The sequence below is a fragment of the Perca fluviatilis genome, chromosome 18, assembly GCF_010015445.1.
Source record: "Perca fluviatilis chromosome 18, GENO_Pfluv_1.0, whole genome shotgun sequence".
In the NCBI taxonomy this organism is placed as follows: domain Eukaryota; kingdom Metazoa; phylum Chordata; class Actinopteri; order Perciformes; family Percidae; genus Perca; species Perca fluviatilis.
Window position 1 is genome coordinate 34,320,076 of NC_053129.1, and position 19,939 is coordinate 34,340,014.

The following is a 19,939-nucleotide window of genomic DNA, read 5'->3' on the forward strand; positions in this document are numbered from 1 at the left end:
GAGCAGCGCAGCTTTGGCAGCTAAAATGTGACATACACCTCAGACCCACAAACATGCAAAGTAGCACTACGTTAACAATCAAACAACACAAGACAACGTCTCTGTCTCTGTCTCTCTCTCTCTCTGTCTCTCTCTGCATGTGTGCGCTCACACACACACACACACACACACACAAACGGTCTGGTTCTGGTGTTTGATGAACACAGATATGTGCTGATTAGCTCTCATAAAGGGCCAGGTGGGTAACCGATGCCATGAGTCCATGAGGCTAATGTCTGATTACTCCACATTGTCATTGTGATAATTTGTGATTACCTTCTGATTCTGTCAGGTAAATATAGTCAGGTAAATATAGTCTTCTTCTGATGTAGAAGTAGCCTAAACTGTAAGTCAGTAGTAGGTATTCAGGAGAGTTGCATATGAAGTGGTTTGGGGTCCTTCTGTAAGTAATTTTGGGGTACAATTTGGTTTTGAAGAATTCTACAAGCAGCAACACCAAAGGCCAAGTAATCAGCCCGTTCCAAACAGGCACATTTTCAACGGGCACTGCACTAGTTCAAATTAATTCAAACAATTGATTTATTGCATTTTGCCTAAGAATTCAAATGAAATGCTTTGACATAATTTTTAAAATCAGACATGTTATATTAATAAAGAAATGTAAAGGGTTGGGGGACAGCTGTGATACTTTTAGTGAATAAGGGTGAGGTCGGTATTATAGGCTCTATTCATCACCTATAATTCTTTTATTACTATTAGAACAATATACTAATACAAATTTGCAAATTAATGTATCAGTTGATATATGGTACATCCTGAGTAATATACATTTGTTGTCTGTGTTGTTAAAGTCTAACATACTGTAATGTATGTTTCTTTTCCTGAGCAGAGACAAAAGTGATCTGCAGTATTTAAAGGACTATAAACCTCAGACTGACGGCCAGCAGCTCAGGATTCTTCTTCATGGACCAGTTGGAGCTGGAAAGTCCAGTTTCATCAACTCTGTCCAAAGTGTCTTAAGAGGCAGAATGTCCAGACAAGCTTTGGTGGACAACACCTCTGGCAGCTGTTTCACCAAAAAGGTATTATTAACTTTTGATTGTATTGATAGACAAAAACAAATTAATTATGGCATATAAAACATTGCAATAGTAGGATGTATAATAATAATTATCAGGGGTCCGAGCCCGAGGAGGCTGGGATCCATGCATGCAACGCTGCCTCCTTAGCAGCTGATGAGCATACGATGTAACAACAAATGACCAGTGCTGTTTCTCCTAAAACAGTTTTCAGCTCCAGTTCCTAAGGTCCAAATCTCCAAATTTGTGATGTGAATGCAAAGCAGATCTTATTGTGATCTTAAATATGGGATTTCTGCATAAATATATAATATATAAATATTAAATCTGTCTGCTAAATGCTGATTGTAAACTGTAAAGAAAGCAATCTTTATATGTGATATATGTAACTATATGTAACCAAGATTAAACTATCCAATGACTGAGCAACCTGTTTTAGCTTCTTAGTTTATTTGTAATAAGTCAGTGTGAACATGAAACTAATCAGAACTGATCTATAGAATGAAAAGGAATTAAACCAAATTAATGATTCCAAACCTGCGTGGAAAAAGTGAACTATATAATACAGTTAACTATATGGTAGCTGGATATTGATGTGTTGATTTGTGCTCATAATGATCATAATAATTACTAACTTTATATCTGCTTTATAGTACACAACCTACAAGATCCAAAAAGACCAACAGATCTTTTACCCTTTTGTCTTTAATGACATCATGGGCCTGGCCAAGGACAAAGGTGTCCCTGTGGACGACATCAAACTGGCTCTGAAGGGACACGTCAAGGAAGGTTATGAGGTACAGTTGCTCCAGAATTATCTTCCACAAATTGAGTGAATGAGATTATTTAAAATTATATTAAATTATTTGTTTATAGGCTAAATGTTACAACCATTCTTTAACATGGACTCAAATTTGTTTTACAGTTTAATCCTGAATCATCATTGTCAGAGGATAATCCATTCTACAACAAACATCCGACTGCCAACGACAAAGTGCATGTTCTGGTTTGTGTCGTTGCTGCCAACACCATATCTCAAATGAGACAGGAAACTGTGGAGAAGATTTGCAACATCAGGATGGAAGCCAGTAAACTGGGTGAGAGCAGAAATCTCTTTATTATTCCCTACTTATGATTTTTAATAGATCACACTGCTTGAAAAGAAATCATCCTAATGCGGTCCACGTTACCTCATGTACAAACCCCAATTCCAATGAAGTTGGGACATTGTGTAAAACGTAAATAAAAATAGAATACAATGATTTGCAAATCCTTCTAAACCTATATTCAATTGAATACACTACAAAGACAAGATCTTTCATGTTCAAACTGATAAACTTTATTGTTTTTTTGCAAATATTCACTAATTTTGAATTTGATGGCTGCAACACATTCCATTGTTGTTGCATGTTTACCACTGTGTTACATCACCTCAGTGGCTGCTGCTGGTCTTTCAAAGGAGGGAAGCTCATTTTCAGCCTACACCATAAAAAATGTCCATTTATTTATAATAATATTATAATAATATATAATAATAATAATAATAATAATAATATGATAATTATTATAATAATAATAATTTATAATATCTGTGAGATGGTTTCATCAAGAGGCATGGGCATGGTCAGCAGCACATTTTCTTTGTCACAGCTAACTCTGTCCTACCAGGAGAGATGAACAGACCTGCTACTTTGCCCTGTTTGCACTAAATCAATCTTAGGTGTTGATCTGCTCTGCTGTTTAATTCTTGTGTTTTCCTCCCGTCGACCATGGACTTGTTGTCCTCCCGGGTCAAAATTGACCCGGTCTGTTTTGCCAGTTTATAAAGCATGAGTATAAATGATCCCCCAATTCTGTGTTACATCTTCTTACCCAACTTCTTTTCAAACTATTGCCACTAGTTTTACACTTATTTTTGTAATATATATATATATATATAAATTGATACCTAATTTCTGAGTTAAAAAAAAGCTGAAATTATGAATTATTTTGACTAACAGTTGAGATAAACAGGAACATATGTTTGTGGATAATCACTGACTGGTATATGTTAGTGATTAGTCAGGATACTGGTTTGAAACAATTTTATTATTTTTAATGGCAGCCAATAACCACACCAGACCTGGTCAGTGGTCACTTTTGACCACACCTGGTCTGTTTTGCTTGTTTATAAAGCATAGACAATTATTATGTATCACTCAATTCTGTGTTACCACTTTTATCCAACTTCATTCCAACTCATCACAACTATTTTTACACTTATTCTTTTCTATTTATGGTCAACAGACTTCATTTACATGAAATTATACCTACTTTCTGAAGAAAATGAGTTGAGATCATTAGTTATTTTGGATTAATGGCTGATATTTGATAATTATTATATTCCCAGGTTTAAATTAACTGATGCAATTGCCTTCACAAACAACGGAAAGCTAACAAGAAGGACACAACTAATTTACGGAAAATTGTTTTGTCTCCATTTAGGAAAAGACACATCAAAGGTGTTATCAAGTCAATTTCTTTGTTTTTGTTGTTCCCTGAAGACATTTGGTAAGATCCCCAAAAAAAAAAGATTTCAGAATTTCATCTTTTATTTCCTGGTATTTACATCTAGATGTAACTTAGGACATACCACCGTTTGTATTAGACCACAGCATTTTTAGGTGAGCAAAAGTATTGGAACAAATAATCTTGAAGTGAATAATTAATATTTGGTCACACCCATGCACACCCAAGCCATGACATTACCTCCACCATGCTTCACAGATGAGATTGTATGCTTTGGATCATGAGCAGAGCAGAGGAGAGCTTTCTCCACAATTTGGCCTTCCCATCACTTTGGTAGAGATTAACCTTGGTCTCAGATTGTGTTCCAGAACTTTTGCGGCTCATCTCTGTACTTCTTTGCAAATTCCAATCTGGCCTTCCGATTCTTACTGCTGATGAGTGGTTTGCATTGTGGTATGGCCTCTATATTTCTGCTCTCACAGTCTTCTTCCAACAGTGGTTTGTGATACCTTCACCCCTGCACTGTGGAGGTCGTTGGTGATGTCACTTACTGATGTTTTGGGGGTTTTCTTTACAGCTCTCGCCAGATTTCTCTCAGCAACTACTGTTGTTTTCCTTGGTCGACCTGTTGGAGAGTAGTTTTTCTTTTTCAGGACATTCCAAATTGTTGTGCTTGCTATGCCCAACGTTTGTCCAATGGCTCTAGTCGATTTTCCTTCTTTTCTCAGCTTGAAAATAGCTTACTTTTCTCCCATAGACAGCTCTCTGGTCTTCATGTTGGTTTATCCTCTTTAACAAGAAATATAGTCTTAATAGGTTTAAACCAAGGATAAAAACTTAGACTAGTCATGCAGAGCTATTTAATGTTTGAACAATCAACCTCAAAGGCAACACCTGGGCAACAAGAAACATCTGTCAGTCACATGTTCCAATACTTTTGCTCACCTGAAAAATGGGTGGGTTCAAACAAACGGTGGTATGTCCTGAGTTGTTTAACACATCTAGATGTAAATACCAGGAAATAAAAACTAAAATGCTGAAGTCATATCTTTTATCTTATACCCAAATGTCTTCAGTGAACAACAAAAACAAAGAAATTGGCCTTGCCGTTCCAATACTTTTGGAGGGGACTGTAGTTCTCAGCTGCTGTTTGTATGGATGTGTGTGTTTGTGGGGGGATGGGATCATGTGTGGGTGTTTGTATGTCTCCACATGTGCAAATCATGTGCATGTGTGTGTGTTCATCAGCTGTAAAGCGCAATAGTGCCCCATTGCACCACCGGGTCAAAATTGACCCGGGAAGACCACAAATGCTGTAAAATTAAATAAGCCTCCCAAAATTCAATGAAAGTAGTGATCATTAATTTTACTTGCGAAGAATGTCATTGCCATGTCATTTTTGGTTAATTTGGTAGAAATATACCCATATTTCTGATAAAAAAAACTTTGAAAACGGGTCAAATTTGACCCGAAGACAACAAGAAGGTTCATTCTAAGTTTCTCCTCATAAGGAAGACTTTCAAATGGCTTCAACAAAATGAATGAATGAAAGTTTATTTGGTTGCTGAACATAGAACGTAATATATATATACAGCAAATTCATTAGAAACAAGGGTGGTAACCTAAAAGGTGTAGGCTGAAGCCATGGCTTATTATCAGCTTATTATTTAAATCAGGTCGACAATATTAGCACTCTCTGCCATCGTGTGCAGTTTGCTAGCTGGCTAGTTCACCCCTACAACACTAGCCTAGCCTACTGTATGAATGAATGAATGAATGAACAAACGATTTAACAAAACGCTGTTAAACTTAAAGGAGGAAATGTGGGAATTAGGTTAAACTGAAACAAGGAATGTGGTGTATAATTGTATGAATTGTATGATGAAAATTGGCTAGCAATTTCGCCAAGCAAATACCAAGAAATAGGTTGCAGCAGTTTGTCTTTCAACAACATTTGCAAAAATCCGCGATGGGACTGAGCTTGCTGGCAATGGCCTTCCCGCTTATAGTACAAAATCGCTGTCAATCAAAAGGAGATGCAGTCTTTCGACAGATCCTCCAATCATCAGCGCGAAGCCAAGGCGTCCAGGCCAGCCCACTGCTCCATTCACCCCCAGAGACGCTGAGCGTCCGTTGGTGGGACATAATCGCAGCATTTATCCAATAACCGTCTAGTTTCGAAGCACTGAAAAAAACTGTTCAAAGCAGTCCCGTTGATGTTCATGGGCGCCAGGCTTCAACAGGGAAGTGCACCGAGACGCTACAGGATTGTATGAGAAGGAAATTGAGTCAGCTGATTCTGAACGAACTCGTCTTTGAGATGAACGTGTTCTAGTGCATTATTAGTCAATAAAATGTTAACACGATAGTACATATTTGACCATTCTTTTTTTGACATTTTAGGGGAAGCCGAGCTTCCATTGCAGTCTTAAAGAAATCACCTCTACATCAACTTTACTTTTAACAACACTCAATAATCATTTGGGAACTGAGGGCACTAATTGTTGAAATTTTGAAGGTGGAATTCTTTCCCATTCTTGTTAGATTTACGATTTCAGGTGCTCAACAGTCCGAGATTTCCGTTTCCGTATTTTGGGCTTCATAATGCACCAATGCACAGTTTTAATGGGAGACAGGTCTTTCATTTATAAAACTGTGCGTAGGATCCTTACTATAAGTGTACGTACGCCCAAAAGCCCAAATTGGCGTACGCCGAAAAAAAGTCAGATTTATAAAACCGTGTGTACGCACACCTGTAAGCAATGTTCCCTTTATAAATCACAGATTGACAACAAGTGTGCGTACGTGGATCAGCCTCTTATCCCGCCCTGTACACGCCCATTTTTAACCATAAATAGTCAATGTAAAGCACCTCGTGAATGCTGATCAGTATGTTAATGACCCTGGCAGTTGTTCTTCGTTACACCGAAACATGCCGAATCATGACGACTGGCGGAGAAAACAAACAAACCTTTAAAAATCCTCTCAGACGCTCGGGAATTGCTGCCAATTGAATTATAATGTCGGCCTGTTGTCGCACAGCGTATGGAAACCGGATCTATAGACTACCTTTATTAATAAAATCTTCCAAATCAGCAGGCATTACGGTACTCGGGGACAGCTTCGATATACCAGACGTACATAATAAGATTTAACAGAACTATATATTATATCCAAACAAGCCTTAGTGATGAAGTTGAAGATTATATATAATATTTATTTAAAAAAACACTTAGCTGTCAGCCATTTCCCTCTGAAAACTACGGTGGCCGACAGGGGCAAACGCCCTGCAACTTCAGAAAACACATGCAAATAGACAAAACACAAGCAAATTAAGAAGACAACTACATTAATTTGACAACACATGCGCAGCATTCAGTAAACGCGCAGCATATACACACAACACAACCAAATACATAAACGCGATGCGAATAAAAAACGATGCAAAAAGAAAAGCACACAAACCCCAAAAACAAATGCAAAAGAAAAACGCTGCAGATTCCACAACGGAAGTTCTCCAGACCTCTAGAGGGAACAGCTGATCAGCTGGATTTTTGACCGCTTTTCTGCCTTTTTATTAGAGTCGGGTATGGCTGTATAGTAAAAAGAGAACTCCTGTCTAATGCCCTTATTAATAACATAATATAATATATTAGTAATTATGCTCCCGTCTCAGCCGGGAGGCTGGTGCCGTGCTCGAGCTTCGACTTTTCAAAATAAAAGCTTGCGTTTGGTCGGCTCGTCTTCCTTTGGTGTTTTGGATGTTTTTGAACTAAACAGTACGGCCATCATGCTAATGAATACAATAACTTTTTCAGGGATCTATTACTAACAACACAATGGAGCAAGCAAAGCAGTTTTGTGTTTATGTGCAGGCCGGATTTATTCAGTTTGATAAATCCCACGGTAAATTGGCTGGTTTACTAAACAGGGAGGGACTATTTTAAATAGTCTTTTTTTTTGTATTTCAAGAGCGTATTGCTCCACAATATGAATACAGATTGGTCACTTATTTTGTTGTATAATCACAATATTACACTAGCAGTGAAACATCTGATTTTTTGGGGGGCTGGGGGGAGAGCATATATAGCCTACTAACAGTCTATGAGAGAGAGAGCGAGAGAGAGAGAGAGAGAGAGAGACTGTAAATATTTAGTCCATGTTTGAGATATGTTTTCTCTCGGTTGGTGGGTGTGTCTCGGCTCGGGTCACAGCTGATACTCAATCAGCAGAGTCTGTAAACGTGTCTGTAAACTCCTGGTAATAAAACATTTAAAACTGCATCAGTGTTTAACGTTGACGTGTATTTAAGCCACATTAATTAAGAGGGTTTAATTTCCAGGTCCGAAAGCGCATCATGAAGTGTAGACCTCCTCAAGTGTATAATAGGCTATTGTGATTATACAACAAAATAAGTGACCAATCTGTATTCATATTGTGGAGCAATTCGCTCTTGAAATACAAAAAACAGACCATTTATAATCCCTCCCCGTTTAATAAAAACAGCCAATTTACCGTTTATCAAACTGAATAAATCCCGCCTGCAAATAAAGACAAAACAGCTTTGCTTGCTCCATTGTGTTGTTAGTAATAGATCCCTGAAAAAGTTATGGTATTCATTAGCATGATTGCCGTACTGTTTAGTTCAAAAACATCCAAAACACCAAAGGAAGACAAGGCGACCAAACGCGAGCTTTTATTTTGAAAGGTTGAAGCTCGAGCACCATGCCTCCCGGCTGAGACGGGAGCATAGACTGTATATTACTAATATATTATTTTATTAATAAGGGCATGAGACAGGAGTTCTCTTTTTACTATACAGCCATACCCGACTCTAATAAAAAGGCAGAAAAGCGGTCAAAAATCCAGCTGATCAGCTGTTCCCTCTAGAGGTCTGGAGAACTTCCGTTGTGGAATCTGCAGCGTTTTTCTTTTGCATTTGTTTTTGGGGTTTGTGTGCTTTTCTTTTTGCATCGTTTTTTATTCGCATCGCGTTTATGTATTTGGTTGTGTTGTGTATTTGCATCGCGATTGCTGAATGCTGCGCATGTGTTGTCAAATTAATGTAGTTGTTTTCTTAATTTGCTTGTGTTTTGTCTATTTGCATGTGTTTTATAAAGTTGCAGGGCGTTTGCCCCTGTCGGCCACCGTAGAAAACAGCCGGTTTCCCCCAGAGTGGCGAGGACCTGTATTTGGACCGGGATGGCACGGTTCCGGCGCGTTGCCCTCTCTACTGGACCCAATTCAGTACATCGATCAAAGAGCTCAGCTATATTACTATTACAGCTATATTAGGGAATTTAAATCGGCATATGAGCCAGTCATCGTCATGGTCCCTGAAGTCTCTTTTTCTCCTGATTCTTCCATTCCAGTCCTCCTGCAGGGCCAGCAGGGCCATCATGCAGCATTACGCACGGCTTCACCGCAGTATTTATATGTTTAGTCTACAACACTTTGTGATTGTTAACACCTTGCTAAAATCACAGCATCAACTAGTGGTACCCCCCACCCCGAGATACAATTTGAAATCGAAATGTAATAGGCAAACACACTTTTCTTCATGCAGTGTTTGTTATAAACAGTATTAAATTTTAGACCGATAACGAGGACATAGAGCGTAACGATTGCGCGAGAGCTTAACGGCTGTATTTCCATACTACAACAAATACAATACAATACAATACAACAATTTTTTATTTACGATTTCAGTTTATGGAACAGTTATCACTGATTACAAGCGCAAATAACACTGCTGGATTTAATCTTCATGGTATGATATGATGATATGGAGTGAAAAAATGTGCGAGGCATCAATATTTTTATTTTTTCTACTCTTATAGTTATTCCCATGTACTTTTTGCAGTCTGACTTCAGTTCACCACCTCACCATCTGCGTCGCCAATTCCTATTTTGTCTCCAAAATGTGCGTACGCACGGGTCAGAGTTTGCGCACATTCTCCCGTCAAGTTTGTTTTTTATAAATCACAACCTTTGCGTGGGATGTGGCGTACGCACTTTTCAGCCCCGTTTTGTGCGTACGCCACGTTTATAAATGAGACCCCAGGGGCCTCATTTATAAAACTGTGCGTAGATTCTATTCTGAAAGATTTTGTGCGCAAAAAAGTCAGAATTTTCGTACGCAAAAACAATATTCTGATTTATAACACCTTGCGGCGCACACCGGTACGCACTCTTCTCGTTATAAATACGGACGTGCGTTACCTTATGTCGCGATGGGTCGCCGCGAGCCTCACGCTCCTCCCAAAGTCGTCCCATATTTGTCCTAATAAGGTCCATGTTAATCAATCAATGAATATTCCAGCCCTTGATCACCAATCACGAAACGGAAAAATGGGGAAAAAACACGATTCTGTGATTGTGAGATCGATGTGCTCCAGAGGTAGAACATCAAAACAAAATCCTGTTTGGAAGCCGTAACCCTTGTGTAGTGTTCATATTGTTGTTACACAGCCTTAATACTTAACAGATTTAGCTCAATTACCAATGATATTCATCATTTATTGTTCCTATTTGCCATTTACCCCTGAGAGATCACATTTATGATCATATGATCATTTTCGTTTTTTGTGAGAAAGGAAATTCAATTATTAAAAAGGTAAAAAATAGAAACAAGATTTTGGATCATTATTGGTGCAAAACAGGTGAAAGTGCTTGAAATGTGACAATTTGGTAACTTGTATGGTAACTGTGTGGGAATAGCAGGTGCAGAAAGACAACATTCCCACACACAGACACCTACAATCAGAACCACGACCACATAAAGACGCAAAAAAAAAAACACACACACACACACACACACACACACACACACACACACAGATACACATCAAACAAACAACGCATTTCCCGGGGAGAGCAGCGGAGGAAAAGCGCATTCCCTCCGCTGCACGGTGTGGGAGGAGCCCCTGCCTCTCCCCCGTTGCTGGCAGCCCCTCGCCGGGCGACAGGCTCTGGGTCGGTTTAGCAAGAACGGGATTGTTGGGTTCAGGAAAACAAAAACTGGGTTAGGTTCGGAAAACGGACATACCATCGGAGTTCACTAAAACGCAGTCTACAAAACCTTGGGAGCATTACGCACGATCACACGTGTGGTCAAAAGTTTGCGGAAAACTGGGAACATTTTTACGCATGGAAAGTCTTTATAAATCCCGACAATTGCGAGGAATGTTGCGACGACAAATTTCACCCTGCTTCACGCAACTTTTTCTTGCGTAACAGGTTTTATAAATGAGGCCCCTGGACTTCAGGCAGGCCAGTCTAGTTCCCACACTTTTTACTATGAAGCCACCCTGTTGTAACACGTGCAAAATGTGACTTAATATTATCTGGCTGAAGAAAGCAGGCACCTCCCTGAAAAAGACGTTGCTTGGATGGCAGCATATGTTGTTCCAAAACCTGTAGGTACCTTTTAGAGATAATGGTGCCTTCACAGATGCTGGCTTTGAAACTTTGCGCTGATAACAATCTGGACGGTCCTATTCCTCTTTGGCCTGGAGGACATGAAGTCCATGATTTCCAAAAACAATTTGAAATGTGGACTCGTCAGACTACAGAACACTTGTCAGTCCATCTGAGATGCGGGCGGCGTTTCTGTGTGTTGTTGATATATGGCTTTCGCTTTGCATGGTAGACTTTTAAATTGCACTTGCTGATGTAGCGATGAACTATGTTAACTGACAATGGTTTTCCGAAGTGTTCCTGAGCCCCTGTGTAATACCCTTTAACGTTTATCAGTTTGAACATTAAATATATTGTCTTTGTAGTGTATGCAATGGAATATAGGTTGAAAAGGATTTGCAAATCATTGTATTCTGTTTTTATTTACGTTTTACACAACGTCACAACTTTATTGAATTGGGGATTGTAGCTTTGTTGTAGTTTCTGTAATCACAAGTGTGGTCCTTATTTATGTCCCTTACAGTAGTTTTGTGTTCTCCTTGCAGATATTCCTCAAGTGGCCATTCTCACCAAGATTGATGAGGCCTGTCCTGAAGTCAAAAACATTTGAGGAATGTCTACAGAGCCAAGTACATTAAGAACAAGGTACATTTCATGGTTAAAGTGTTTTCACTAAAGAAAGGAAAAAAAGTAGAACCTGAGAGAAAAGTTCAAATTCTGCCTATTTTCTTGCACAATATTGACAAAATGTGATATTCAATATCGATTATAAATATAACAATATTAATAATAATTTCGATATTTTTAAACATATGTAAAGTTACAAAAAAGTTCGGGAAAACGCATCGTAACAATATTCATAGATTCATAACAACATAGTGCACAGTGAGACTTGTATATGGCTCCGTAGTGCGGCTGGACCACATGACGGTCGTGGATGAAAAATATTCAATCTATCCGACTCCAAACTCACGCCTCACAGGGATAGCTACAGCGGTGTAGTCTACGTGATCTGCAGGTATACACCGTATACCCACTAGGAAAAGTCAAGCATTTCCGTATACCCACTTACAAAAGCGCGATGATACGTAACAACATCGTGGTGACAGAACGTTCTCACTTTCATTCATAAATCCACCCCGTCTGTGTTGTGAAGCACTGACATTTGGATCTTTGGGGTTTCCGTGGCCGTGCCCTGGATCTGACGCGACGTCACTTTTAAAGTTATTAAGCAACAACAAGTTCATGGTGGTCATTCTTTCGGTCTTTCCTTTCTCGCAACTGGTAGAGTTTGAACAACGTTTTAAAGTAACGAGATATGAAACGTAAATAGACCCAAATAACAGTACTTCAGTGTTTTCATAAGTCCGTCGGGTGACACTGCAGCTGCCACAGATCAGGATGACCCGATGGTTAACGTTACTGTTACAAAAAAACAGCCCAAAAATTCTACCGCAACGTTACTGTTACCTAGTAAGTGAGAGTAGCTTATATGATATTGTGTGTGTGTGTGTGTCTCTGTGTGTGTGTGTGTGTGTGTGTGTGTGTGTGTGTGTGCCTGTGTCTGAGTACAGCAGTAAACAGAAGACAATGTTTATATTTCCTTGTATGAGATGATGAGAAAGATGGTGAGAAGTGAGAACTCCTGGTGTAGCTCTAACACAATAGTACATATTTGACCATTACGTTTTAGACATTTTAGGGGAAGCTGAGCTTCCCTTGCGGTCTTAAAGAAATAGCCACTGGTTAACTGCTCCTCAGATCTCTGCAGGGTAAATCCAGACAGCTAGCTAGACTATCTGTCCAATCAGAGTTTTCTGTTGAACGACTAAAACTACTTTTGAACGTCCACATGTTCCACCAAAACAAGTTCCTTTCTGTGGCTATAGTGCAGCGGCATTGTGGTTCTGTGCGGAGCTTAGCCCGGCCAAGACGATTGTGATTGGTTTAAAGAAATGCCGATAAACCAGAGCACGTTTCCTCCTCCGTCCAGGATGCTGTGTGGACTAGCCAGACCTTCCTTTGCAACACTGAGGAGGAGGGTCTGGCAAAGCGAGACTAGTATTGGTCCAACTGATTGGATCGGTGCCAGAAGAATAAAACCCTTCTTCGGGTTGTTCTGAACTCTAAACTGTAATTTGTTTTTAAACATAGATGGAGGAGTTCAGTGTAAAAAGTGGGAATTCCCATGAACTGCATCTTCCCTGTGAAGAACTACCATGAAGAAATCAACCTCAACAGTGACATTGACTCACTGATCCTGAGCGCCCTGACAAACATCATCAACTTCGGAGACGACTGCATCAACATGGGTCAGTCTGAATGTTGAGACATATTTTTAAACACAGCATAAGAAGGCTGTATTCCATTATGTCAAAATAACAATCTGTGACATTAATTTGTCATGCATTACTTTTTCCTGATGCCACCATGTTTATATGTGTTTTACTTGAAAGCCCCTGTGACTCCTGCCTTTAGTAGATGATGGCTGAAAATACACGTTTCTCATTAAACTGTCCCCAGGTAAAGACAGTGATTCCAAAGAAGAGCTTCTAAACTTCAGTATTAAACCTGCACCCCCATACGAAAAGTAAGAAGATTCTGTTGTTGTTTCAAGAGTCATATGGTATACTGGTTCATGGTACGGCTGTTGTGGAAGTTTCTTGGCAGCAGGAGTAAAGTTTTGAAAGTTTAGTAAAGTGAAACAAATAAGACAGTCGAAGACTAAACCAAGTTAGGTTTTTGTATTTTATTATGATATAGTTGCAACTATAGGAGGAACACAGTTTCACAAAAAGCACATCAGCTCAGCGTGGAAAAGTTTCTTCAAATGAGTGAACAGAAACACTGAGCTTAAATACATCTTCAGAGTGACAGCACACACACACACTTGGTTTATCCTGGCTCTACGTTTCTCTCTCACAGACAATCTGATAACACATGAAGACAATCGAAAAACACAAGAGACATCTTGGAGCCATTTTGCCTCCTTCCCCCTGTACGACTTTCACCCACCCAGTTGCATCTCAACTGGCATGGGAAAACTAAATGTATCAGGAGAGATAGTTTTAAGGTGACCTTGTAGCCCCTATCTGTTCAGACAAACAGTGCTCACATTATGTACCAGACTTTGTGATTCTCACTTAGTTCAGAATCAGAATCTACATGTGGGAATGAGATAAACTCCCTTTCAGCTTTGTGAGAGAAACCTAATAGAGAAGAAAATAAGACAAAAATATAAAGAATCATGCTGAAATTGCCATTACACCGCTTTATTACACAATAAAATGCTGTTGTAGCCTCCCCGACATTACACTGAACATGTATTCAAATATTTAAATGGAGCAGCATAAAACAATAAAATAGTACAAAGTACACTGAAGGAAGAAGAAAGAAAGAAACCTGAATTATATTTACAAGGAAGATGTACAGTTATGTAAAGTACATACATGTGCAAATGGAGAAATAACTATTTGTTATCATCCAGAAAAACCTACAATACTCATTTATCTCTTCTGTTGTCTTTTCTCTTCAGATTGCAGTGATATGTGTCAGATTGTCCTGATGAGCCAGACTGTTTCAGACTTCTCTGATCCTCCACCTGGGATTTATGTTGTCTGTTATTCATTCAAATAATCTAAACTCAGAGTGACTCTGTAAATGTGTTCTGTCTATGACCACATAACCATAAATTAACACATTTAAATGTATATTTCCATAGATCTATCTATGTATATTTCTGTCTTGCATTCTGCTGCAGCTCCACCCTGTGCAAGAATAAAGTATTACAGTTCATTAACATAGAGGATCTTTGAGTGTATTATATTAGCTACTGGAACTGAGCTTGGCTAGACTACTTTTTCATTTTCTGCTCTACATTCCTGGAATGCCTAACAAAGCACCTTAAAATGTGTCTCTACTCAATCTATCAGTCAATTTAAGGCCTTGATTAGTGTGTGTCTTATTGTGTCTGCTTTATTTGATTGTTTAAAAATGTGATCTGTTGTAATTTAGATGTTATGTTATGGTTTATTTGGGGAAATGAATGTTGTGCACTCGAGTTTTCAATAAACTTTTTGAAATTAAATTTCAAAGTCTTTGGTTCTGAAGAAAAGTAGCTGGGCTGTATCACGCACATCATTGTCTCGCTTTGCAAGACCTTCCTCCACAGCGCTGTGGATGAAGTCTTTTTTTGTGTTTTTTATTATAACAATCAATTGTTTATTCTAAAAATGCCAACCAATAAAATCCCTGGTTTCCAGCTTCTTACATGTGAATATTTATTGGTTTCTCATAGCAATGAGCTATTTTTTTTTTTGTTCATTGACTGACAGGATAATTAGGCCGATTTTAGCCCCGATTCACTCCTCCCGACAATCTTAAGGATGCTCCGATTATTGTAAAATAATCTGATCAGATATTCCTGCCGTGTGTGGTGTGTTAAGACTGCTCTCGTCTGCCGCTCCGATCTCAAATCGGGGATATCCAACGTGTGTTTTTTTGGCCCGATTTCTCCTCGTGTGTGGCGTCCCCCCCCGGGGACAAACGAGCACACAGCCTGTGTAAAATAAATAAAGTCGATGGGCATAACTACATCCACAACTGCAGTCCACCAGAGTACATGGAAACGAATATATGAACGTTTATTAATCTCTGTAATACCTAACGACATTTCCACGACAAAAAACTAATCGCCTCCATATCATGATGTAGCTGAGTATAGTCCATGCTCGCGTTGTCTTCTCTGACCATCGTCTTTTCTTTTGATAACGTTTCTTTTCGGTTAAAAACACACAACAAACTATCGCCACTGCATCCTCTTCGTCCGCAATGATTGTTTACTCTGAAGTCACGTTTGATCTCGCGGGATTTTGCGAGATTTCCCGTCTGACCTGGGAATGCTCGGGAGTCAAATCGGTTGGTGTGTGATGTGTTGATTTTGCCGTGTGCTGCGCACCGCACACTGTACCACCAAAACTGTTAGACCCGGGATGTTTTATATCACCGTGTGTGGGGTCTCTTAGGATTGGAAAATCGGCCGACAATTTTAAAATTGTCCGGTGTGAACCAGGCTTTATTTGTTTGGAATCTAAAATGTTTGGAATCTAAAATGTTTGGAATCGAAAATGGTGAAAAATGTGGATCAGTGTTTCCGAAAAAGCCCAAGATGATGTCCTAAAATGTCTTGTTTTGACCACATCTCAAAGATTTTCAGTTTTACTGTCACAGAGGAGAGAAGAAATAAAAAATCTACCTGTTTTTACATAAAAAATTACTTACTCTGAATATCAAGAGGTACCGATTAATTTAATAGTTGATAACTAATCGATTAATCTTTGCAGCTCCAGTAGCCAAAAGTATGATGGAGGAAGCGACAAAAATAAATATACGTCCAGAATAAAGAGAGAATATAAAGGTTTTAAAACTAGACTTAACGTGATTTAATTCAATCTTTACCTGCTTTTACGGCCTAACTGAAATGGAAAACTATCTCAGGAGTAAAGACTGTCAACTTAAGATATTATATACAAACTGGCGACAATAGACACACACACACACACGCGTGATGTCCTTAGGGTTGCCTTAGAAATCGTCCTGTATTTCAAAATAAAATATTGCGTCCCATTCCTGTAGAAGCCAATAGTCCGTATGAAATCTACCGTGTTTTAAGAAAAATATTATTGCCGTCCTTTATTTTTCTGCATGAAAGGTGGCAACTCTAAATGTCCAGTGTGTTATGGTTTTGTATTTTATTCTGTTTCCTGTTTTATTGTGGTAGTCTGTTTTTCTGTCGTCCCTTGTCTTGCTTTACTTCTGTCTTCTGGTTTTCCTGCCTTTGTGATTGTCTGATGTCTTTCACCTGTTTCCCAGCCTTTGTGTCACCTGTTCCTCGTTTACCCTTGTTGTCTCTGTGTTTTCCTTTGCCTGTTGTCAGATCATTGCTTTCTGTTTGCATTGCGTGTGTCTGAGTCTTCCCGAGTCGTCTCTGTGTTCCTGGTTGCTGTGTTACCTGTTTTGACTTTGTCTTCATTCTGGATTACGTGTTGCCTGCTCTATCCAGGACTCCTTTTGTTTGTATTTCTGTGTTTGAAATGAAATCCTCAAACGATCCATTGTTTTCCGTCTCTGCATGTGGGTCCGCATTCTCTGAATCTGTAACAGAATGATCTGACCAATTTGGACCCAGCAGAGAGGCGTCTTTTTCCGGTGGGTTCTCAGTTTTTTCTTCTACAGTTTGCTAACTCCAAACCTACCTGGACAATGGATCCAGCAGACTCTATGTCAGATGAACTGTGTGATTTAATCTGTGACCTGGTGGAGCTGAAGACTATGTGGAAGGAGGCTAGCAGTGAGTACCTGAAGGAGATAATGTTGTTGGAAGCTCGTGAGAAGGTGTCAAAGAAACCTTGGTTAAAGGACTCTGTTCCTTACTGGGCTATATGCTTAATTTCCACTCCAACTCCTCCAACTGCTAATGGATTGAGTTCATGTAAGCCTGTTAGCTCCACCAAGGCTCCTCTTCAGATCCCCGGCCTACCTCAGTGCCAGTTTGCACCCCCCAGCCTGCCTATTGTCGGCCTGCTAGCATTTTGGCTACAGGTTCTTTGTTCATCACCCAGCCTGCCCCATTGCCTACTTCTCCAAGTCATGTCGTTTCTCAACATGGAGGAGAGCCAGAGACTTTTTTGACTGTATTCCAATATGTTGCTAGGTGTGCTAGATGGACTGAGGAGGCCAAAGCAGCCAGCCTTCAAGCTAGAAGACAAAGGTCCAGTACGCTTTCTAGCAGCTCCCCTGAACTCCTGTCTGTCAGCTCAACTGCTACCTGTTCTGCGGGCACCCTCAACAACGAGCAGACCTTTGAGGGGACCCACCTGGCTATATTGCCTGGGACTGGTGGAGGCCATAGACGGAGTAAGGGTCAACATGGCTCCTGACGCCATGCCCAGCGTCAAACTCTCTTCAGCCCTGAGTCCTCGCTGTTCTGCGGTCCTGAGCCCGTGCTGCCCAGCAAGCCAAAGGCCGTGCTGTCCAGCGGCCCCGAGCCCCTGCTGACCAGCGTTCCAGAACTTAAGCTGACATGCACCGATTGGGGGTGTGATGAACAGTGGCAATAATATTCACAATATAGATAATGGAACAATGACTAGAAATAATAGTTGTAGTAGTTCATGGTGTAGCAGGGCACAGCAGGGCATTACAGGGCGTATCAGGACATAGAAGGGCGTATCAGGACGTAGAAGGGCGTAGCAGGGCGTAGCAGTGCAAAGCGTAGCAGGGTCTAACAGGACAGCAGGGCGTAGAGCAGGACCACCAGGACAGCTGCAACCATGATTTAGGTGCCACCCAATCCAAGGAAACATGCTAGGCAAAAACAAACAAAAAAACATAAGGGAATAAGCTCCCCAGAGCTAAGTTAGTAACAAGCATTTCTGGGACAAGGATGCACACAGATGGAAAGAGAGAGGAGAGAGGAGCTCAGTGTGTCAAAGGAAGTCCCCCAGCAGTCTAAAACTATAACAGCATAATTAAGAGAGACCGGTTAAGGAGAGGAGCCTGGTCCCCCCCTGCCAGATCGGGCTGTACTGCCCCGCCTCCTCTACTTTGATTATATCATTGATTATATCCGATTAATCACCTACAATAAGTACTTTGTCTGATTTTAGGACTACACATGATAAAAACTCAGAATACTACAGAATACTGACCTGGAGCTCGGTAAAAAACAAATAAAATTGGCTGTGCTGATTTCCGTGTTGGATGTTGAAGATTAAGAACAAGGCTTTCAAACGAGTTATAATTTAGTGTAGGTTTAAGATTAATTAACCGGCTTGAATCAAAGATGGCTGCAACTCCCCCTCCACGGCCTGAGCCTCTAGGAATTTGAGTATTAATATGACTGGGAGGAGTGGCTTCATTTAGACTAAAATATTCTTCATGGCCCAGCCAGGTTTCGGTAAGACAGAGTAGATCAATTTGATTATCTGATATCAAATCGTTTACTAATACTGCTTTACAAGACATATCTAATATTTAATAGTCCACATCAAATGTTCCTATTCTGTTCTATCATTGCAGAGGTTGTTTTAATTCCAATTAGGTTGTTAAGTATAGCCCCTCTTCTGTTTACCTTTGATTTATCTGATCTGAGTCGGGGGACAGACACCGTGGTTATTAGACTATGAGTGGGCGACTGCTCCAACGGAACCACAGAGGAGCGGGTAGCACTGCACCTCTGATTACTAATATCAAACTTGGGTTGTTCAAGTTCAAGTTCATTTATTTATATAGCACATTTAAACAGCTGCTAGACAGACCAAAGTGCTTTACAGAGCTAGCATAAAAAGACATAAAACCAGCAAGACAAAGCGTAAAACACATAATAAAAACAACAAGGCTAAGAGCAACCTTAAAACACTGACTCAAATATACGAAAGAAGGACCAATCAAAGAGGAAATCAATATGCTAATGAGAATAAGTAGGTTTTTACCAACGACTTGAAGATAGCAAGGTTGGGGGCCGTTCTAATCTCTAAAGGCAGGCTGTTCCACAGACGAGGCCCTTCCACCGCAAAAGCACGCTCCCCTCTCCTCTTTAGTCTGGCACGAGGGGCTACCAGCAGAACCTGGTCGTGTGATCTAAGGCTTCTGGTAGGAGTGTACGGATGAATGAGTTTGGATAGGTAAACGGGAGCTAAGTTATGTAGAGATTTGAAGACAAAGAGCAGGATTTTGAAATCTATTCTCTGTCGTCGAACGGGCAACCAGTGTAGAGATTTGAGGATAGGGGTGATATGATCATATTTGCGACAGTTAAAAATAAGTCTGGCCGCAGCATTTTGAACTAACTGAAGACGGGCAATTTGAGAGCCAGATATACCACAGTAAAGTGAATTGCACTAATCTAGCCGGCACTTGATGAACGCATGAAC

General features: G+C 40.0%; 1 protein-coding gene and 1 long non-coding RNA gene across 2 annotated transcripts in view; both read left to right on the forward strand.

Annotated features, from left to right (window-relative positions):
• Positions 1 to 12,928, forward strand: part of LOC120546450 (interferon-induced protein 44-like) — a gene marked incomplete at its 5' end in the record, with an annotated part of 14,679 nt that extends 1,751 nt beyond the window's left edge. The window contains 6 exon segments of the mRNA XM_039781379.1: positions 890 to 1,082; positions 1,733 to 1,876; positions 2,005 to 2,176; positions 11,552 to 11,599; positions 11,602 to 11,651; positions 12,896 to 12,928. Coding sequence (XP_039637313.1) covers positions 890 to 1,082; positions 1,733 to 1,876; positions 2,005 to 2,176; positions 11,552 to 11,599; positions 11,602 to 11,651; positions 12,896 to 12,928 — 640 coding nt within the window.
• Positions 12,929 to 13,182: 254 nt separating this feature from the next.
• Positions 13,183 to 15,253, forward strand: LOC120546564. Its single transcript, XR_005636883.1, has 3 exons — positions 13,183 to 13,318; positions 13,530 to 13,596; positions 14,542 to 15,253. It is a non-coding gene; the product is annotated as an uncharacterized LOC120546564 (long non-coding RNA).
• The last annotated feature ends 4,686 nt before the right edge of the window (positions 15,254 to 19,939 follow it).